The sequence below is a fragment of the Salvelinus fontinalis genome, chromosome 15 (genome assembly GCF_029448725.1).
Source record: "Salvelinus fontinalis isolate EN_2023a chromosome 15, ASM2944872v1, whole genome shotgun sequence".
NCBI lineage: Eukaryota > Metazoa > Chordata > Actinopteri > Salmoniformes > Salmonidae > Salvelinus > Salvelinus fontinalis.
This window is the reverse complement of record NC_074679.1, coordinates 23,162,189-23,184,145: the sequence shown is the minus strand read 5'-3', so window position 1 is coordinate 23,184,145 and position 21,957 is coordinate 23,162,189. Positions and strand designations below refer to the sequence as shown.

At 42.4% G+C, this 21,957-nt stretch overlaps 1 protein-coding gene across 4 annotated transcripts in view; it reads right to left on the bottom strand.

The window, feature by feature from the left end:
- The window catches only part of LOC129811573 (low density lipoprotein receptor adapter protein 1-B-like), a 95,155-nt gene extending 73,596 nt beyond the window's left edge, over window positions 1-21,559 (bottom strand). For 3 of the 4 annotated variants that reach the window (XR_008752905.1, XM_055862988.1, XM_055862989.1), the window contains exon 1: window positions 21,339-21,559. Coding sequence is in view for 2 of the 4 variants with exons in the window: in XM_055862988.1 (XP_055718963.1) it covers window positions 21,339-21,423 (85 nt within the window). In the remaining 2 variants the exon portion in view is untranslated. Of the gene's footprint in view, window positions 1-18,619; window positions 18,694-21,338 lie in introns of all 4 variants that reach the window. The other variant, XM_055862990.1, reaches the window with a different exon arrangement.
- Between the last annotated feature and the right edge of the window lie 398 nt (window positions 21,560-21,957).

Here is a 21,957-nt window from a genome sequence, read left to right as displayed (position 1 = left end):
TGCAGGTCAGAACACAGGTTTATTCATAAACTGGGCTATTGTTCCGGCCACAACCCACGCCGCTAAATGCCGAACGTACACAATGTTACCCTGTCGGGTCAAGAGTCACTCTCATAGGAACAGATCAAGGCACGAACAGAAGAGAGAGAACAATGAGACAGTAATCCCTATTTATGCATTTCCAAATCCCGCGGTATTACCCATCATACCCCCCCAACCTTTCCATCTGTCCTGACATATTCAACCCCTGCTAGTAGCCATGAGAACAATAACACACCCACAAACACAGAACACAATACCGGGTCGTTACAATATAGATTTTACCTCCTATTTCCCCCAAAAAAGTGACATATATTGATACATAGCTATATGCACTACACATTATTGTTTGGGGGATGCTAATGTGAAACATGGACTTTAAACTTTGAACACTATTGTTTCATACTGAACGCAGCATAGGCAAATCGAGCAACGCGCCGTGGCATTGACCAATGGTGGGTTAGATACCCCGTCATCATTTTGGAGGAAGAACTTCAGAAATAAATTAAATTAAAGTGGGATTCATTATTTATATATTTGTGTACATTTATTTATTTATTTATGTATTGATGCGTGCATTTAATTATTAATCTATTTATATGTGCATTTATTGATGTATTTATCTATTTGTGTGCGCATTTATTTATTAATTCATTCATTTAATTACGTCAGGTTTGATCAATATGCTTTCAGAAATTAATGTCAGCCCAATAAAATCATTATGGCAACAGCAGCAGTCACAGGCGTACAGCTGGTATAGGAGAAACTGCATAACCCAGAGTAGTTATCAGCGTTTGATTTGGTGTGTGTCCAAAACAATTCCAGCTGACTGAAGGGATTCACAGATCAGATAAGAATCGTATCACAGGCCTGTAAGTCCCAACAGTGAGACAGGTGCTTCTGTGCAGAACTGATCAAAGGAGGAGAACTGTCCTGTCAGTTCGGGATTAAACCAGTAGTCAGCTAGGGCCTGTGCTGTTTACATGTGCTGAAAGAATGAACTTGCCGCTGGTTAAATAGACTATTATACGGTAGACATCACAGGGGCTGTCCAGGCATAGGTCGTCATGGTTAGGGCCAGGAGTTTTTCCTGATCAAGTGATCTAACCATGAATACCTCCAGGACCTAGTCATGAGGCCTAGGGGGTATTAATGCTTCAGCCTCAGCACAAATAGAACATCCTATCCTAATACCAGAACATGAGTGCAGCAACATATTACCGCTATGCAAAGCAACATGAGGTCAATAGCAGTCTCACTCAAACTGTCAGGAACATTCTTACCTGAATTACATGCAGTGTATATGTGGGACAGGCAATATGTGCAGCATCAGTAGCACGATTTCTCAAACCTGCCTGACAAAATGCCCTGAGAGATCTCTGGATTACCTTTATGGCCCTCCTAACAGGTTAAACAACAGAAATAGCATTAAGGGCCAGCCATGAGAATGTCCAGTGAGTCCAGAGGCTCACTTTAGAGTAAGTATGCATATGGCCCTTCACACATCGTTCTCAGATTCCTTGTCATCCCTCAGGAGACACAGAGAAACGACGATAAATAACGTCCCAGAGTTCCACGGCTGGGACAGCTTATTCAGGAGGCCACATCAATAAAATCATACTTCAAATGGGATTTGTTGGCCTTCAACTTTCTGTAAATAGCCTCATGTGGCGTGCATTTATGCAGCAGACCCCATCCAACAATGCACTGGTTTTTAGAGCTCTGAAATCAACACAATGCCTACTGTACAACCCAAAACTTGCTTAACCATACTGGTATAACAAGCTGACAGAATGATCTGACATTTACCTAAACATTAGTCACCCTTCAAACAGGCCTAATCTCTTCAAAGACAATAAGGGCATTTTCATCTAAAAGGATCCATGAGCACTAACATGTGAAGTTGATAGGAACATATCAAATTGGGTGCCAAATGAAAGCTAAAAGTCTATAATTTTGGGAAATGAAAGCATTGATATTTTTGGGGGGAGCAAAATGGTTGAAAAATGTATGAGGCATAAGTACGGGCTTTTATTTTTGGATAAACTGATAGAAAAGGGGTCTTTGAAAACATCTGCCAGAAAAAGTCTTAAAAAAGGTATCAGAAATACATCAAAACAATGTTGACGTAAAGACCCATGCCAACAAATACTGTATCAACACATTTTGTTTTGAAGAAATGGTTTACCTTCTGTAAGTTTAAGAAACATTGCCTTGTAATTCCGTTACCAAAAAGCCACATATCTTTCAGATATTTTCAAATGTTACTCCCTCATGAGGATAATGAAAGTTCACAGAAGTAACAAGTAAAAAGGAAGACCTACCAATTAGTTAGTGATTTTACTGATATTAATTTTGTTTGTTTATTAAGTGATTAAAACTCATAATTACCAACAACAACAACAAAAAACAGGAAAACTGGATTGGCTACAACAGGAATCCTAATAGACACAAACCAGTTGGGCCACTTGTTACGGGCCTCCCTTCAACTGGCATACTGTGAACTTCAGCTCATAACTTTTCTTTGTCTTTTGGTTGTCTGGTGGTCAAACCAAGAGTTAAAATAATCAGAGTCTGGACAACCCCTCCCTCTCTAGTTAACGTCACCTCTCCCAGCTCTTGCCATGAGCCCCCCTCACTTTCCATTTACTGTAACCAGCATCCGCACCAACTGAGCACGGCCGACACCGAACGTCCATGGACGTTGAAAAGTAGTTTAACGTTGGCCAGTCCACCCTGGCCTTGACGTTAACCCTATCTACTCTAAGACCCCAGCAAAAATGGGCATTTCATTTATCTGCATGTCCAGCCATTATATTTAGCCTCACAATTAAGTGTTTTACCATTTTCTTTTCAGGACAAGCAGGGCTACAAGTAGAACACAAAACTATTTGACAAACAGTTGCATTCATGAGTTTTACTGACAAAACGTCGAAAAATAAGTTTAAAAAATGTCTGCTGTAAACACAAAAATGGTTTGCTCACTGGGAAATGAATATACAACTGGTCAGTGACAACTGTGTGGAGTTTGTGACAGCAACTATGTGAGCTTAATACAGTATTATAGACACTATGTCCTGGCATTTCCTATGATCTATGTAGAAGAACACTTTTAACGACTCGTGTGGCTTGTGAGCGTCATAGAGCAAAACATTACATGTGCTTGTTCGTGAGAGACTCAGCTTTTCATATATTGGTTTGAGCTACAAACTACTAAAATCATTCAGACTCGACAGACAATTTTGAATATAAGACCCGCCCCAGGCCCCTTTGGGATCCGCCTTTGTCTCACAAACACTGCTCTGGTTCAGCCCCCATTAATCACACAGACTAATGGTTGGTATATACGGATGCAGAAGAAATAGAATCCCAACAGTACAACCCAGAAGTCTGTTGCTCAAATGCACAATGTTTAAAATGCGTTAGAAGTCCAAAACACGCCAGCGTTACGGTAGGACTCAATGGATTAAACGTCCAGACTGACCGAAATGGACCAAATCTGAACCCATCATAGACGTATGTTTCACAAGTTTGGCTAGCACAGTACAGTGAGTAGAGCGCAGTACAATACTGTGAGTAAACAGAAACGTACAAACCAATACAATATTATAGTATAATACAGTTAAGAAAAGTATAGTACAGTATATTGTATGCCACTTGAGGCTACTTACAGCACATTGAAGGCCTACAAATCCCATTAAAGTATGAGTTAATTTATGTGGCCACCTGGACGAGCTGCCCCAGCCATGGAACTCTGGGCCGTCATTTATTGTCCTTTCTCTAAATTTCTCTACTTTACTGTACTGAACTCTACTGCATTGTATTGCACTGTACCTCTACCATACTCTGCTGAATTGTACTCTAATGTGCTCTGCTGTCCAAACTTGTGAAACATGAGAATGACATTCGTATCCATAAATTACTAATTTCTGTGTAGTTGTCACATTCTGACCATAGTTTGCTTTGTATGTTTCTATGTTTTATGTCTAGGTTGTCTATTTCTGTGTTTGGTCAGGGTGTGAGCTGGGGTGGGCATTCTATGTTGTTTTTTCTATGTTTGTATTTCTGTGTGTGGCCTGGTATGGTTCTCAATCAGAGGCAGCTGTCGATCGTTGTCTCTGATTAAGAATCATACTTAGGTAGCCGGTTTTCTCACTATGGGCTGTGGGTAGTTATTTTCTGTGTCTGTGTTTAACCATACAGAACTGTTTTGGTTGTTTGTGTTTTTTGTTATTTTGTTCCGTGTTCATGTTGAATTATTAAAAATCTAATTATGGACACTTACCACGCTGCACATGGGTCTGACTTTTCCTACTCCTCCTCAGACGAAGAGGAGAATCGTTACAGTAGTACAGATCAGGGACCCATGATGTAACTCAGTAACCGTAATTCCATTACCAGGTGTAATGCCACTTCACTTACTGTAGTTCAATAACCAAAATAGATGTGTTCAAACTCAAGGTGCATTGCCACATTTGACACCCAATTCCTTCTGCAGACAACTTTGAATCTTTAATTCGGAGCAGATATTTAACACATTTTCCAAAAACTGTGGTGGCATAAAACCCTGAGGGAGATTTTTGCAGTGATTCCGTTTGCATCTGCACAGTTCTTTCACTAAATTAATTTTTGTATATTTTTCAGATTAGGTGACAAAATAAACTAGTAGTGTCATTGTACCATCTAAAACCACTGAAATATAGTTCCCATAACCAAAAATAACCAAAGCTGGTGTATAAAACCAAAAGTAAAAGACAAAAAAAAAATATATATATATATATAAACGGTAAGCATAGAAACAGCTCACATAGAACAGCTCTACCACGCAGACTTGCTTTCAAGTACAATGATAGGTCGATCACTCACATTTCTATGTGAATTTGGTCAAGTCACCCCAAAAGTTACATATTGCCAATCTAAAAAGAAAAACTGTGACAAAGCATGATTGTTCAGTTCCATCCCATCCACACAGTGACACACGCATGTGTGGCTCCAAACACAAGCAAACTCCAGAGATACTGGAGATGTAACAGGGCAATACATCACTGGGGACTTTACAACTCCATAAAGGAATCATGCAGGAAGCAATCTCAATTACAACCTGGCAGTGTACTTTGGATGACTTTGTGCAGGGGACACAATTCCACTGCACGGGCCAGAGGCAGAGGGCAAAAACTAGCCAGGACAGAGCAGAGTAAACTACAGCTCCAGTATGGCATGTCCGTTTTAGAAGACTGCCCCCGTACCAGTAGTAGGGCACCAGAAAAGTAGAGCCTAGACAGACTTTTACTCCTCCATGGCTCGATCTTTCCCGATCATGTCACCTAGGATATTCTGGTTACACAGGCCACAATAACCAGTTGGCCACACTAGTCAACATAACCCCATGAAGCTACAGCAACAACAACCAACAGGGGAATCACTATTATAATCAAATCACATTTTATTCGTCACATGCACTGAATACAGCAGGGAAAGGGAATACCTAGTCAGTTGTACAACTGATAGAGTCTTCTGCATTTAATCCAACCCTTCTGAATCAGAGAGGTGCAGGGGGCTGCCATAATCGACATCCATATCTTCGGCGCCCGGGGTACATTTGGGTTAACTGCCTTGCTCAGGGGCAGAACGACAGATTTTTACCTCTTCAGCTTGGGGATTTGATCCAGCAACCTTTTGGTTACAGGCCCAATGCCCTAACCACTAGGCTACCTGCTGTAGACCTTACTGTGAAATGCTTACTTACAAGCCCTTAACCAACAATGCAGTTCAAGAAAGAGTTACTAAACATACAAAAACAAACCAAAAATGTAAGAAGAAAATTACATAACAATAACGAAGCTATACAGGGGATACCAGTACCGAGTCAATGTGTGGGGGTACAGGTTAGTCGACGTAAATTGTAAAGTGACTATGCATAGATAAAAAGACTCCTTAACAGCTTCTACCCCCAAGCCATAAGACTGCTGAACGATTAATCAATTGGCCACACAGACTATTTACATTGACCCCCCCCCCCCCCCCACCCACCCACCCCCCCACCCCGCTTGCCGTGCAGTAGCAGAGAGAACAGTCTATGACTTGGGTGACTCGAGTCTGACAATTTTTTGGGCCCTCTGACACCGCATAGTATATAGGTCCTGGATGTCAAGAAGCTTGTCCCTAGTGATGTACTCGGCCGCCTGCACCACCACACTGCCAGGACTCTGACCACCTCCCTATAGGCCGTCTCATCGTTGTCGTGTTGTGTCAGCAGCTAACTTGGTGTTGGTGTTGGAGATGATGATGGTGTTGGAGTCGTGCTTGGCCACGCAGTCATGGGTGAACAGGGAGTACAGGAGCGGACTAAGCCTGCACCCGAGGGGCCACAGTGTTGACGATCAGCATGGCAGATGTGTTGTTGCCTACCCTTACCACCTGGGGGCGGCCCGTCAGGAAGTCCAGGATCCAGTTCCAGATGGAGTTGTTTAGTCACAGGGTCCTTAGCTTAGTGATGAGCTTTGAGGGCACTATGGTGTTGAACGCTGAGCTGTAGACATATAGGCATTCTCATATAGGTGTTCCTTTTGTACAGGTGGAAAAGAGCAGTGTGGAGTGCGATTGAGATTGCGTCATCTGTGGATCTGTTGGGGCGGTATGCGAATTTGAGTGGGTTTAGGGTTTTCGGCATGATGGTGTTGATGTGAGCCATTTCTGTCCATTTCCAAGCCTTGATAACTTGATCCTGGAACACGAGAAGAATACATGAACAAGTTCCACAAGCAACATTGAAACTAAAGGACCAACATTTCAAAGCATTTCATGGCTACCGACGTGAGTGCTACAGGGCGATAATAATTTATGCAGGTTACCTTCACTTTGTTGGGCACAGGGACTATGGTAGTCTGCTTGAAACAGGTAGGTATTACAGACTCGGTCAGGGAGAGGTTGAAAATGTCAGTGAAGACACTTGCCAGTTGGTCTGCACATGCTTTGAGTACACGCCCTGGTAATCCGCTTTGTGAATGCTAACCCGTTTAAAAGGTCTTGCTCACGTCGGTACGGAGAGCGTGATCACACAGTCGTCCAGAACAGCTGGTGCTCTCATGCAGGCTTCTGTGTTACTTGTCTAGAAGCGAGCATAAAAAAGGCATTTAGCTCATATGGTAGGCTCGCGTCACTGGGCAGCTCGCATATGGGTTTTCCTTTGTAGTGCGTAATATTTTTCAAGCCCAAGTTGTAGATCGTTCAGTTTACCTTCTCACCTGAGATTCTTACAAGGCACACTGTCTTTTCTTCACGCTGAAGAATCCTTCACGTCAGATTCATAAAAATAAATTAAAAAATCTATATCCAGTTCAAGGTGAGTAATTGCTGTTCTGATGTCCAGAAGCTCTTTCGGTCATAAGAGACGGTAGCAGCAGCATGTACAGAATGAGTTAAACAATGCGAAAAAATGAAACAAAATAGCACAGTTGGTTAGGAGTCTGTAAAACAGCAGCCATCCCCTCAGCTGCCATTATATTGGTTGATAAACCAACACATTGAGTGGTTAAAGAGTCAAATGGTTTCTGCCCCTCAACCTGACCTCAGGTCACATCCACTTGGGGCTTTCCCCAGGCGTCCATCTGTGGATGTCCTGGATCAACTGGTCAAGCTTCTAAATCCAGTCTTTCCAGTGTAGAAAGGGCTCCAGGCAGGTAACAGTGACAGTTCCTAGGCCAGCACTAAGGCAATGTGTCTGAAGCACAGACAGAGGCATACCGACATAACATGGGGAATTGTAGAGGAAAGGAAGCAGAAAGAAAATAAACCAAATGTTATGGCCTGAGAAGAGGTTTTAAAGGTTGATGTCAGAGAACATTTATCAGACAAACTAAAGCGAATCAGACAATAGCTGTGCAGAGTAAGCCTTTATCAGCAGCACTGCCAAAATCACGAGAGCCGTTTGTTGTCAGCAGGAAATGGCAAACAGTGTAGGAGTCTCACTCTATTATATGCTGAAGTCAGGCAGCGGATGGAAAACAGAGACACAATTGACCCTTCACTAAGCTCCGCCCCAGAATGTGGGACAACCAATCGCAGCACTCCAATGGATCGCAACCATTGTCGAATCCGACACCTCAGACAGCCTTACGTTTAATGAGGGCATTGCAAAAACAGAGTTTATCCAAAAACAAAATTGTTTTAAAAAAAATGGCTAAAGTGTAGTACCATGTAATTTCAGCAAGCCACGACACTCACCATCTCAGATTGTTCTGAACATTTTTCTAGTTAGAAACAGATCAAATAAGCATTCATTTGATCTCTGACAAATTACGCTAATTGATTGCAACCAAATTGTCAATTTTAGTTCACCCAAATTACACAATTACATATTGGTTCTTACCCTGTAAGGAGTCTGTGGACCAGGTATGACAGCAACCCATGCTTTGGTTTTGTTTACTTGGCCACTGTTTCAAATGCTAACTTTTTTGCATTTGTGGCACAAATTTTTAGATACTTTAGGATGATTTGTACAAGAAGCATGAAAATTGAAATTTGTTCAGATTCCCACCCCACTTATCGCAATACAATTATTTTATTGTGTTACTATGCGTGAAGTTTAAAATGCATTCTATCATTACTAAATGTGTAAATGTGGTATATTTTAACATTACTATACTGAAAAAATATATAAAACGCAACATGTAAAGTGTTGGCACCCCAATGGTGGAACAAACTCCCTCACGACGCCAGGTCAGCGGAGTCAATCACCACCTTCCGGAGACACCTGAAACCCCACCTCTTTAAGGAATACCTAGGATAGGATAAAGTAATCCTTCTAACCCCCCCCCCCTTAAAAGAGTTAGATGCACTATTGTAAAGTGGTTGTTCCACTGGATATCATAAGGTGAATGCACCAATTTGTAAGTCGCGCTGGATAAGAGCGTCTGCTAAATGACTTAAATGTAAATGTAAATAACCAAGGGGGGCGGGCTTAGGGGAGGGCCAATTGACTTGTGGTTGTAGAGGACGCTAGCTTGACTGTGCCATCTTCTTCTATGGTATATTGGCGATCACACAATTTAATATGCATCCCGCCACCTACTGTGCAGGATGGAATAAAGATTCCCAAAATCAGAACAAACTACCAAAAAACAACCAACATTTTAAAATAAACTAAACTAAATTAAACAACTTTTCAGTTAAAAAATAAAAACAGATCTGCTCCCTACACAGGCTCAGGGGGCACCTTGGAGGGCAGGTCTTCCGGCACCAGAAAGCCCGTGCAAGTCTTCAGATGTAAAATCCATAAGTCCCAAAAACATTTCTGCCACAGCCACAATAATGTCCAGTTTCTTAGACTTCTTTGAGACTAGCGTAGTACAGTCTATAACTGTGGCAATGAACATGACAAAATCCAACTTTTTAACACACAGGGTATCTTTTGACTGGCAGCAAACATTTACTACAGGCTGTAGTCCATCCCATACCATATCTTCACTAGCATCACTTGTTTTCTCAATTATTTTAATAGCATTCACATAGAAGATTCGATTGACCACTAACTTTTGCCACCTCAATCTCTGTCACTCTTAAAAAGGGCACTCCAGGAACTTGGGATCATGATCCCCACCACAAATTGCAACACAGTCGTCCTTCTATACACCGTTCTTCAGTACACTCTGTCCGCCTGCACACACTTGAAACATTACCAAATCCTTTACAATTCTTACATTGCAATGGTTAGGGGACGAAAGCGCTTACAGTGCATCTTACCTACGTTTGTGAAGCTTGGTTGTGTATTAGCTCTTTATCAAAAGACAGGACCGACATTCACCCAGCGGTTCAGACGCCAGGCACCAACCACATCAGGGATGCTCTTCAGGTATTCAACCTGAACATCCACCGTCGCCCCTGAGATGACTTCTTTGACAGGTGCTCTACTCCGAAGTTCAAAACTCACTGCAATCTTCCTCTGTTCTTCAGAAATACATTTAATCAAAATACACAGTCCTGGTAACTGACAGGCACCCCTTTTCACAGCGCATACTTCACCATTTTCCACACCTCAAAACAGGTCTCCCACATATGCATCCTTACTCAAATGCATCCCAAAAAGAAGTGATTCATTATCATTCATAAACTTATCCTCCACTCCAATTTTAGACAATTTCCTTTGTTCCAGTTGTCAATACTACTGTTGTCCATTTAGAATATTCGTCTTCACCAATTTGCATGACGCGCTGCTTGATTCGAACTCAGCATCCTCTTCCGCCATCTTTCCCTCCTTCCTGATTGAGTCGTCTATGATGGAATGTGCTTTTAGACATCCATTATAGAAGGCATTCTGCAACATTGTTACAGAAGATTTTTTGGTTCTTACGATCTGGAATACCTCCTTCAAATGTCAACACCTTTACATCCCGAAACCCTGGATCATTGCTACTCTCCCTTCCAGGACGGCTACAAGGCCCTCCCCAAATCAGATCACGCCTCCATTCTTCTCCTCCCTACCTATAGGCAGAAACTTAAACAGGAAGCTACCGTGGTAAGGACTGTTCAACGTTGGTCTGACCAATCGGAATCTGTTCTTCAAGATTGTTTTGATAACGCGGACTGGAAAATGTTCAGGGTCGCCTCTGAGAATAGTATTGACTTGTACACTGACCCGGGGCATAAGGAAGTGCTTAGAGGATGTTGTTCCGACTGCAACGATTATGGCTTATCCAAACCAAAAACCATAGATAGATGGCCGCATTCGAGCAAAACTGAAAGCGCAAACCACCACATTTAACAATGGCAAGAGGACTGGAAACATGGACGTGTACAAACAGACCAGCTATGACCTCCGTAAAGCAATCAGAGACAAAAATGACACTACAGGTACAAAGTGGAGTCTCAATTCAACGGCTCAGACACAAGACGTATGGGACTACGACTCCAGACTCACAGATTATAAAGGGAATGCCCCCCAGGCTCTGTCTCAGCCGGCCGCGACCGGGAGGTCCGTGGGGCGACGCACAATTGGGCTAGCGTCGTCCGGGTAAGGGAGGGTTTGGCCGGTAGGGATTTCCTTGTCTCATCGCGCTCCAGCGACTCCTGTGGCGGGCTGGGCGCAGTGCGTGCCAGCCAAGGGGGCCAGGTGCACGGTGTTTCCTCCGACACATTGGTGCGGCTGGCTTCCGGGTTGGAGGCGCGCTGTGTTAAAGAAGCAGTGCGGCTTGGTTGGGTTGTGCTTCGGAGGACGCATGACTTTCGACCTTCGTCTCTCCCGAGCCCGTACGGGAGTTGTAGCGATGAGACAAGATAGTAATTACTAGCGATTGGATACCACGAAAATTGGGGAGAAAAGGGGATAAAAAAAATAAAAAAATTAAAAAAAATTAAAAAAAATAAAATAAAGGGAATGCCAAGCAGGTCGCGTTCACCGACGCCTCTCTCCCGGACAAGCTAAACATCTTCGCCCGCTTCAAGGAAAACATTTAGCCGCTAACGCGGGCCACCAACACTCACAAGGACTGTGTTCGCGCGTTCTCTGTGTCCCAATGTGAGTAAGTCATTTAAGAGTGTTAACCTTTGCAAGGCTGCCAGCTCAGATGGCATTCCAAGCCACGTCCTCAGAGCATGTGCAGGCAAGCTGGCTGGAGTGTTAACGGACATATTCACTCTCTCCATATCCCAGTCTGTTGTCCCCACTTGCTTGAAGATGTCCACCATAGTCCCTGTATCCAAGAACGTGAAGGTAACTGAACTAAATGACTATCGTCACGTAGCACTCACTTCTGTCATCATAAAGTGCTTTGAGAGGCTAGTTAAAGATCATATCACCTTACCAAACACACTAGACCCACTACAATTCGCATATCGTCCCAACAGATCCACGGACGACGCAATAGTCATTGCACTGCGCTATACCACCTGGACACGAGAAATACCTGTGTAAGAATGCTGTTCATCGATTTACAGCTCAGCCTTCAACATTATAGTGCCCTCCAAGCTCATCACTAAGCTCAGGGCCATGGGTCTGAACCCCTCCTTGTGCAACTTAGTCCTGGACTTCCTGACGAGCCAACCCCAGGTAGGGAAGGTAGGCAACAACACCGCCACCACGCTGATCCTCAACATAGGAGCCCCACAGGGGTGACCCCTAAGACCCACAAACTTCTACAGATGTACGATTGAGAGCATCCTGTTGTGCTGTATCGCCGCCCGTATGGCAATTGCACTGTCCACAACCGCAGGGCTCTTCAGAGGGTGATGTGGTTAGCCCACCGCATCACTGGGGGCACAATGCCTGCCTTTCAGGACATCTACAGTACCCAGTGTCACAGGAAGGCAAAGATGATCATCAAGGATCTCAGCCACCCAAGCCAAGGCCTGCTCACCTCGCTACCATCTAGAAGGTGGAAACAGTACAAGTGCATCAAAGCTGGGAGCGAGAGACAGCTTCTATCTCCAGGCCATCAGACTGTTAAATAGTCACCACTAGCCGGCCTACGCCCAGTACTCTGCCCTGAACCTTAGTCACTGTTACTAGCCAGCTACCACCAGGTACTCTACCCTGCACCTTTGAGACTGCTACCCTAAAGTCATTGAACACTGGTCACTAATGTTTACATACTATTTTACCAACTTTATACACAGTGTACAAAACAATAAGGACATCTTCCCAATATTGAGTTGCACCCCTCCTTTTGTCCTCAGACCAGCCTCAATTCATTGGGGCATGGACTGTACAAGGTGTCGAAATCGTTCCACAGGGATGCTGGCCCATGTTGACTCCAATGCTTCCTACAGTTGTCAAGTTGACTAGATGTCCTTTGGGTGGTGGACCACTTAATACACACGGGAAACCGATAAGCGTGAAAACCCCAGCAGCGTTGCAGTTCTTGACACAAACCGGTGCGCCTTGCACCTACTACCATACCCCATTCAAAGGCACTTAAATATTTTGTCTCAACCATTTACCTTCTGAAAGCCACACACACAATTCATGTCTCAAGACTTAAAAATGCTTGTTTAAACCAGTCTCCTCCCCTTCAGCTACATTGATTGAAGTGGATTTAACAAGTGGCATCAATAAGAGATCGTGGATTCACCTGGGCAGTCTATTTCATCGAAAGAGCAGGTGTCCTTAATGTTTTGTAAACTCGGTGTATGGGCAGTGCATTCGGAAAGTATTCAGACCCCTTGACTTTTTCCACATTGTTACGTTACAGCCTTATTCTAAAATTGATTAAATTGTTTCCCCCCCTTAATCTACCCACAATACCACATAATGACAAAGCAAAAACAGGTTTATAAAAATTTTTGCAAATTTATTACAAATAAAACTGAAATATCACACTTACATAAGTATTCAGACCCTTTAATCTGTACTATGTTGAAGCACCTTTGGCAGTGATTACAGCCTCGAGTCTTCTTGGGTATGACGCTACAAGCTTGGCACACCTGTATTTGGACAGTTTCTCCCATTCTTTTCTGCAGATCCTCTCAAGCTCGGTCAGGTTGCATGGGGAGCGTCACTACTTCAAGGTCTATCCAGAGTTGTTTGATATGGTTCAAGTCCAGGCTCTGGATGGGCCACTCAAGGACATTCAGAGACTTGTCCTGAAGCCACCCCTACATTGTCTTGGCTGTGTGCTCCGTTCATCTTTCCCTCGATCTAAAAAACACCCCCACAGCATGATGCTGCCACCACAATGCTTCACCATAGGGATGGTGCCAGGTTTAATCCAGATGTGACGCTTGACATTCAGGCCAAAGAGTTCAATCTTGGTTTCATCAGACCAGAGAATCTTGTTTCTCATGGTCCGAGTCCTTTAGGTGCCTTTGGCAAACTCCAAGCGGGCTGTCATGTGCCTTTTACTGAGGAGTGGGTTCCGTCTGGCCACTACCAAAAAGGCCTGATTGGTGGAGTGCTGCAGAGATGGTTGTCCTTCTGGAAGGTTCTCCCATCTCCACAGAGAAACTCTGGAGCTCTGTCAGAGTGACCATCGGGTTCTTGGTCACCTCCCTGACGAAGGCCCTTCTCCCCCGATTCCATTTAAGAATGGAGACCACTGTTCTTGGGGACCTTCAATGCTGCAGACAATTGTTGGTACCCTTCACCATATCTGTGCCCGGACACATCCTGTCTCGGAGCTCTTTTGACCTCATAGCTTTGTTTTTGCTCTGACATGCACTGTCAACTGTGGGACCTTATATAGACAGGCGTGTGCCTTTCCAAATCATGTCCAATCAAATGAATTGACTCCAATCAAGTTGTAGAAACAGCTCAAGGATGATCAATGAAAACAGGATGCACCTGAGCTCAAGTTTGAGTCTCATAGCAAAAGGTATGAATTCTTATGTAAATAAGGTATCAGTTTGTTAATGAATTTGCTAAAAAATAAATTTAAAAAATAACTTTTTTCACTTTGACATTATGGGGTACTGTGTGTAGATTGATGAAGAAATCTTATTATTTAATACATTTTAGAATAAGGCTGTAAAATTTAATAAAATGTGGAAAAAGTCAAGGGGTGTGAATACTTTCTGAATGCACTGTACTCTTGTCATGACTCATCCTATTGAAAAACTGCTACACACACACCTTTTCTATTCATATACTGTCTACACACACACACACACACATATATTCCAGTCTCTGACATTGCTTGTTCTGAAATTCTTAATTTCTTCACTGGATTATTTTGCGAGTTTTTTATTTCGTTCTTTTCTCCTAGGTATTAGTGCACTGTTTGAGCTACAAACAGAAGCCTTTCGCCACTCACGCGATGACATGTGCAAATTTGTGTACTCGACCAATAAAATTTGATTTGATTGGAATTGTTTTTAGATTACATTGTTATTCTTTGTCTTTGAGTTTCAGTAAAAGTCCTGGTTTAACCAACCGTTCCCGGGAAGGTTATTAAAAACAATTACAATACAGACAAACAATGAGCAGTGAGCACATGCAGAGCAACATAGGACAAGCAACACGTAGTACGCACACTGACAGAGCAATTGCCCAAAAATATAATATATAAAAGCAACAAACAGTGTTTGACACACCTCACAAGCTACAGAGAACAGATAAGACTCAACGACATTCATCACTGTTGCAGATTTTAATATGTACAGTTAAAGTCAGAAGTTAAAATACACTTAGGTTGGAGTTTTTAAAACTTGTTTTTCAACCGCCCCACACATTTCTTGTTAACAAACTATAGTTTTGGCAAGTCAGTTAGGACATCGACTAGTAATTATTCCAACAATTGTTTACAGACAGATTATTTCACTGTATCACAATTCCAGTGGGTCAGAAGTTTACATGCACCAAATGAACTGTGTCTTTAAAGAGCTTGGAAAATTCCATCATGGATTTAGAAGCTTTTGATAGGTTAATTGACATAATTTGAGTCAATTGGAGGTGTACCTGTGGATGTATTTCAAGGTCTACCTTCAAACTCAGTGCCTCTTTGCTTGACATCATGGGAAAAAAATATAAAAATAAAAAATAAAAAAAATAAGCCAAGACCTCAGAAAAAACATTGTAGACCTCCACAAGTCTGGTTCATCCTTGAGAGCAATTTCCAAATGCCTGAAGGTACCACGTTCATCTGTACAAACAATAGCACGCACGTATAAACACCATGGGACCACGCAGCTGTCATATCGCTCAGGAAGGAGATGCGTTCTGTCTCCTAGAGATGAACGTACTTTTGTGCGAAAAGTGCAAATCAATCCCAGAACAACAGCAAAGGACCCTGTGAAGATGCTGGAGGAAACAGATACAAAAGTATCTATCCACAGAAAAACAAGGCCTATATTGACATAACCTGAAAGGCCTCTCAGCAAGGAAGAAGCCACTGCTCCAAAACCGCCATAAAAAAGACAGACTAAGGTTTGCAACTGCACATGGGGACAAACATCGTACTTTTTGGAGAAATGTCCTCTGGTCTGATGAAACAAAAATAAAACTGTTTGGCCATAATGACCATCGTTATGTTTGGAGGAAAAAGGGGGATGCTTGCAAGCCGAAGAACGACATCCCAACCGTGAAGCACGGGAGTGGCAGCATCATGTTGTGGGGGTGCTTTGCTGCAGGAGGGACTGGTGCACTTCACAAAATAAATGGCGTCATGAGGAGGAAATTTGGATATATTGAAGCAACATCTCAAGAAATCAGTCAGGAAGTTAAAGCTTGGTCGCAAATGGGTCTTCCAAATGGACATTGACCCCAAGCATACCTACAAAGTTGTGGCAAAATGGCTTAAGGACAACAAAGTCAAGGTATTGGAGTGGCCATGACAAAGCCCTGACCTCAATCCTATAGAAAAGTTGTGCGCAGAACTGAAAAAGTGTGTGCGAGCAAGGAGGCCTACAAATCTGACTCAGTTACACCAGCTCTGTCAGGAGGAATGGGTCAAAATTCACCCAACTTATTGTGGGAAGCTTGTGTAAGGCTACATGAAATGTTTGACCCAAGTTAAACAATTTAAAGGCAATGCTACCAAATACTAATTGAGTGTATGTAAACTTCTGACCCACTTGGAATGTGATGAAAGAAATAAAAGCTTATAAATAAATAATTCTCTCTACTATTATTCTGACATTTCATTCTTAAAATAAAAGTGGTAATCCTAACTGACCTAAAACAGGGATTTTTTTACTTGGATTAAAAGTCAGGAATTGTGAAAAACTGCATTTAAATGTATTTTGCTAAGGTGTATGTAAACTTCCGACTTCAACTGTATATTACTTAAATATGAAAACATTGGTTTTTATTTCACTCAATGGTCATGCTGCTGATGGCCATTCCACCGCACCCCCTCAGTCTTTACTCTCCCTCTACCCAAATTAACATTTATTTATTCATCACTGTCACAGTTGTTTTTATGTATATAGTGCTATTTATTTGTACTGTTTTTTTTTTTATTACCATTTTCATAATTTGAATGTTGAAGCTCAAAGCCTAAGTTTTTCACTGTACACTGCAATCACACCTGCAACCTTGTATGTGTGACTATTAAAACTCTGAATTGGAATACATGGAAAACGACAATACACAGCTAGGGATTATGTTCACAAATCTGACTGTCCTTTAGCCATGTCTTTGCTTTTTGTGAAGTTGCAATAGTCGTGTGTCTGATGGCAGTGTGTTCCAGACACGGGAAGCGCTAACAGAGAAAGCAGTTTGAAAAAAGGTGCTTTTCCTTAAGGGAACTATATAGTCACCTCTCATTGCAGACTTTGTGAATCTGCTGCCATGGGTTTTGGGTTTCTGTTTGACAAAAGCACTAAGTGGGGGGGGGGGGGGGGGGGGGGGGGCAGGCCAATTAGGATCTTTAATACAAGATATTGCACAAGATTATCCCAACTCAGGAGCTTATGCATTCTGAGGAGGTAACAGTGGTGATGGCTATCGGGCTTTCTATCAAGAACATTGAGAGTCTGATTGTAGACAGACCGAATGGGTTTTAATGTTGTACAGCAAGCTTGGGCCCAACTAGTCAAGCAGTATTTTAAGTGGGGGAAAATCATAGCTGTGAATGCCTTGAATTATGCTCTGCAGACTTGAGTGGTCTCTCTTGAAAACAACACTTCAAATATCAATGGGATAAATAAATTAGGAACAAATAAAGGCATGGTTAAAAAGAGACTGGGGCAGGGGGTGCTCTGTGCATAGATGCCAAAACAAAATAGGCATGCATGTACAAGGCCAAGCCCAAAGCATGAGCGCCAAGTTACTTTATTTGGGACTCAAACATTCTATTATGTAGGGGTGGAGGACACCAACATTGAATCCAGGTGTGTTTGGACTTGGAGGTGCCTTGCATGGACTCCAGACATGTCAATAACAAGACTCTGAATACTTCTTTTTGGTCTCAGCATTGAAAGCAGCATGTGTCACTTGCCCACAACAAAACACAGACTATCTTGCAGCAGTGGTATGCTTCCAGATATGACAAGATGTAACAAGTTACTTTCTATCAACAGCAGCTACCAGTGCACTCTACACTAGCCATGCTGTATTGAAATAACCACATAGATGTTTTGGCCATAAACACTACCTGACCTTGCTAGGAATAGGCAGCGTGTGGGTGAGAGGAAATGCAGGTCTAGACCAGAGGCTATCACAGACCAGGGCCCACATGACCTGCATATAGAGGTCAACAACATAAAAGGTGAAGATGCAACGCTGCCCTGATAAATCTGTAACCATGATTTTATATGGGCATTATCAGCTTCCACCAACCCTGGCTGTTGGCCATGCATCGTCTCTGCCGGGAGAGACTGGGGACAGGAAGTAGGCCTTTAGAAAGCCTCATTATTCACCCAGAGAAAGTGGACCAAAACAAAGCATTGATTGCACATGTGGCATCATGCTACCAAGTCTGCCAACGACCCCACTGTCTATGAAGAAAAGGAAGGTGAGACAAGGGGAGGAGGCAATGTTCCCTCTGTGAAACCAAGCAAAAAAAGGTTTTACGAAGCAGCTACACCTCGCTTTGAAAAACCATACTACAAGTGTGATCATACGCACCCACTCGGGTGTCTGCACATCGTATAGCTGTGTGTGACAAACCACTGAAGACAGATCAAAGCCATTGTGAAAACTGAGGAGTACCTGAGGAGTATTTCTGTCTGTAGGAATGCCCTTCAGAAAGGCTTCTGTTTGTAGCTCAAACAGTGCACTAATACCTAGGAGAAAAGAACGAAATAAAAAAAAAAATTGATGAAATTTTTATTTTTGTTCAGTGTAATAAAATAAGTAAAGAAGTCTGTTTTCAAATCAAAATCAAATTTTATTTATCACATACACATGGTTAGCAGATGTTAATGCGAGTGTAGCGAAAATGCTTGTGCTTCTAGTTCCGACAATGCAGTAATAACCAACGAGTAATCTAACCTAACAATTTCACAACAACTGCCTTATACACACAAGTGTAAAGGGATGAAGAATATGTACATAAAAATATATGAATGAGTGATGGTACAGAACGGCATAGGCAAGATGCAGTAGATGGTATAGAGTACAGTATATACATATGAGATGAGTAATGAAGGGTATGTAAACATATAAAAGTGGCATTGTTTAAAGTGGCTTGTGATCCATGTATTACATTTTAAGCCAATTTCCCAAGTGTTGATCATACAGTATGTGTTTGAAAGGTGTTTACAGCTTGTTGTTTTTTAGGCTACATGTTAACCAAAAAAAACTAAATCGAGCCCCCTCTAACACCTTGCCCAAACCGGCTGCTCGCGTGCGCCATCGTGTATAAATTTATTTTGCACCCCCACACCAAACGTGATCACGACACGCAGGTTAAAATATCAAAACAAACTCTGAACCAATGACATTAATTTGGGGACAGGTCGAAAAGCATTAAACATGTACGGTATTTTAGCTAGTTAGCTTGCACTTGCTAGCTAACGTTAATTTGTCCTGTTTAGCTAGCTTGCTGGTGCTAGCTAATTTGTCCTGGGATATAAACCTTTAGTTGTTATTTTACCTGAAATGGACAAGGATCTCTACTCCGACAATTAATCCACATATAAAACGGCCAACCGAATCGTTTCTAGTCATCTCTCCTCCTTCCAGGCTTTTTCATCGTTTAAATTATATGGTGATCGCATCTAAACTTTCATTGTATTACCACGACTACCAGCAAAACAGTTTTCGTCTTTCTATCACCCACGTGGGTATAACCAATGAGGAGTTTGCACGTGGATACCTGCTTCTATAAACCAATGAGGAGATGGGAGAGGCAGGACTTGCAGCGCGATCTGCGTCAGAAATAGGAACGACATCTATTTTAGCCCTTGGTGTCGCAGACGCCCCTTGGCGTGCGCAAGCAGTGTGGGTGCAATAATTGAATAACATGGGTTTCTACATTTATTTTGCGACGCTCGCGCACGCAACGTGTCCGGTCTGGTCAGCGTGTAAGACCTCCCTGCTACCACTCCTTTAAACAAAAATTGTGAAGCAAAATGTGTAGACAATTTGTTTTTTGAGCCATATCTCGTGCCGGCTCCGCAGTGTCTTAATCTAAACAGGAAGCCTGTCCGACCCTAGCCCTTGATCATGACTCAGTTCCATTACAATACACATAAGTCATTGGATGAAGGCGTTTTCTGTAGCGTTGAGTTTTGTTAAGAGCTGCGACGCTTCGTCAGAACATTAACAGGCATTGCTTGCGGTACCGTTTTGGAAGCATAAGGACCTTATCTTTCATATCGGTGAGAAATGACTTCCAAAAAAACAAATGGTTAAATTGATACACACCTTTTATAGGGTAAAGGTTCCCACACGGCCATATTTCCATGTTACAGCATTTGTTTATGGAAAACAGTGGATTACCTGTGCTAATTAGCCATCTGTGTTTCTGAACACCTGTGTGTAAACTGAAGACAGACGCCAAAAACGTGTTGTCACCTGCAACGGTGTTAAAACAGTGTACAGTAAGTGTGTATTTGGCATTTGTGAAATTATTTTGATGTGATTTTTAAATTGAGGGATTTATGTTTCTAGAACTATACCGGAATTGAGAATCGATTCACGTTTATATTGAGTAGGCTATTTGGCCGTTTTGGCTTCCAGGGCCAATTCTCTTTAAACTCAACATGCAAGTTCCTTGGACTAAGGAGTAACTTTAGGCTCCTTTAGTCCAATATTGGGCTAGTCCGACCCCAGTACAGCTGTAAGCAAAAGTATGGTCAGAATCTATTCTGGCTAGACGCTTCCTGGGGAAAACCTGGTATGATAGCCAAACAATCTTCCTAGCATGTTTTAGTTTTAGTGATCTATCGGCAATCACAAGAAAAAATATATATATTTACAAATACTTGTCACATGCGCAGAATATAACGGGTGTGTAGACTTCATCATGAAATGCTTGCTTACATCCCTTCAACGATGCAGAGTTAAAATAATTACAAAAAAGCAACAATAGGAATAAGATAAGCATGTAGGAATATACAGGGAGTACTAGTACCAGATACATGTGCAGGGGTATGAGAGTTATGTACATAAAGGCAGGGTAAAGTGACTAGGCATCAGGATAGATAATATGTTTAAGAATAAAGAACGGAGTAGCAGCTGCATATGAATGTGAATGTGTTTCGGTATGCGTGTGTGAGATAAGTACTTTCAGTCTAGGTATGATCTTTAAGTACTGAACTTTACTCTAGCTACAGAGGAACACATTGGGGAATACAGCAGGAAGCTACATTCGGTACCCAGCGTTTAAATATAGTTACATAGGAAAGACTAGATAGCAAACACTTGTTTACCTTTTACTAGTATCCACATGCTAGCTAGTCAGCTTGCTACAAATACTACTTACTTTTATGTCTGCCCACACCCCATGACTGTTTAGCGAGACTGGGGCTCCGAATTATTGCCCTTCCAGCCGACTTCAAAGCGTCCATATCGTAATCCAAAATTGGGGCAAAGAGCCCAACGGGTTTCGATTCTTGTCTCTCGAAGCGCTTGGTTTGTCACACTCTCCCAAACTTTTCCAGCGGTTTTTTCCCCCCACTACTGTTTCAAAGACAGCCCAGAATAGAAACATCATATTCGTCCCACTGGGCGGTGTTATGTAGCTAGCTATGTAAATTAACCGCATAATGTACGTGACGTATATTTGTGGAATATTTAACGGAGATGTAGATATAATGACGAGATGCTTATGTCTCCACCCTAACAATGGGATTCGTTGTCCACAGAGTGGAATGGCGGGCTGTCAAGCTCCCGCCTATTCCTCTCTTTGGATTGGTGGAAACATCTCCTTATTTAAATATAGTTTTTAATATTCGATGAGGGGGTTGGGGGGGGGGGGGTGACGTTAACCGACTATATTCAATGGAGACGCATGCTAGCCTCATGAATATGCATAAACAGTCTCGAACGCCTACAGGGGACAACTCCGATATAAAGTGTTTTTTTCTCAGTTGTCCGGATGT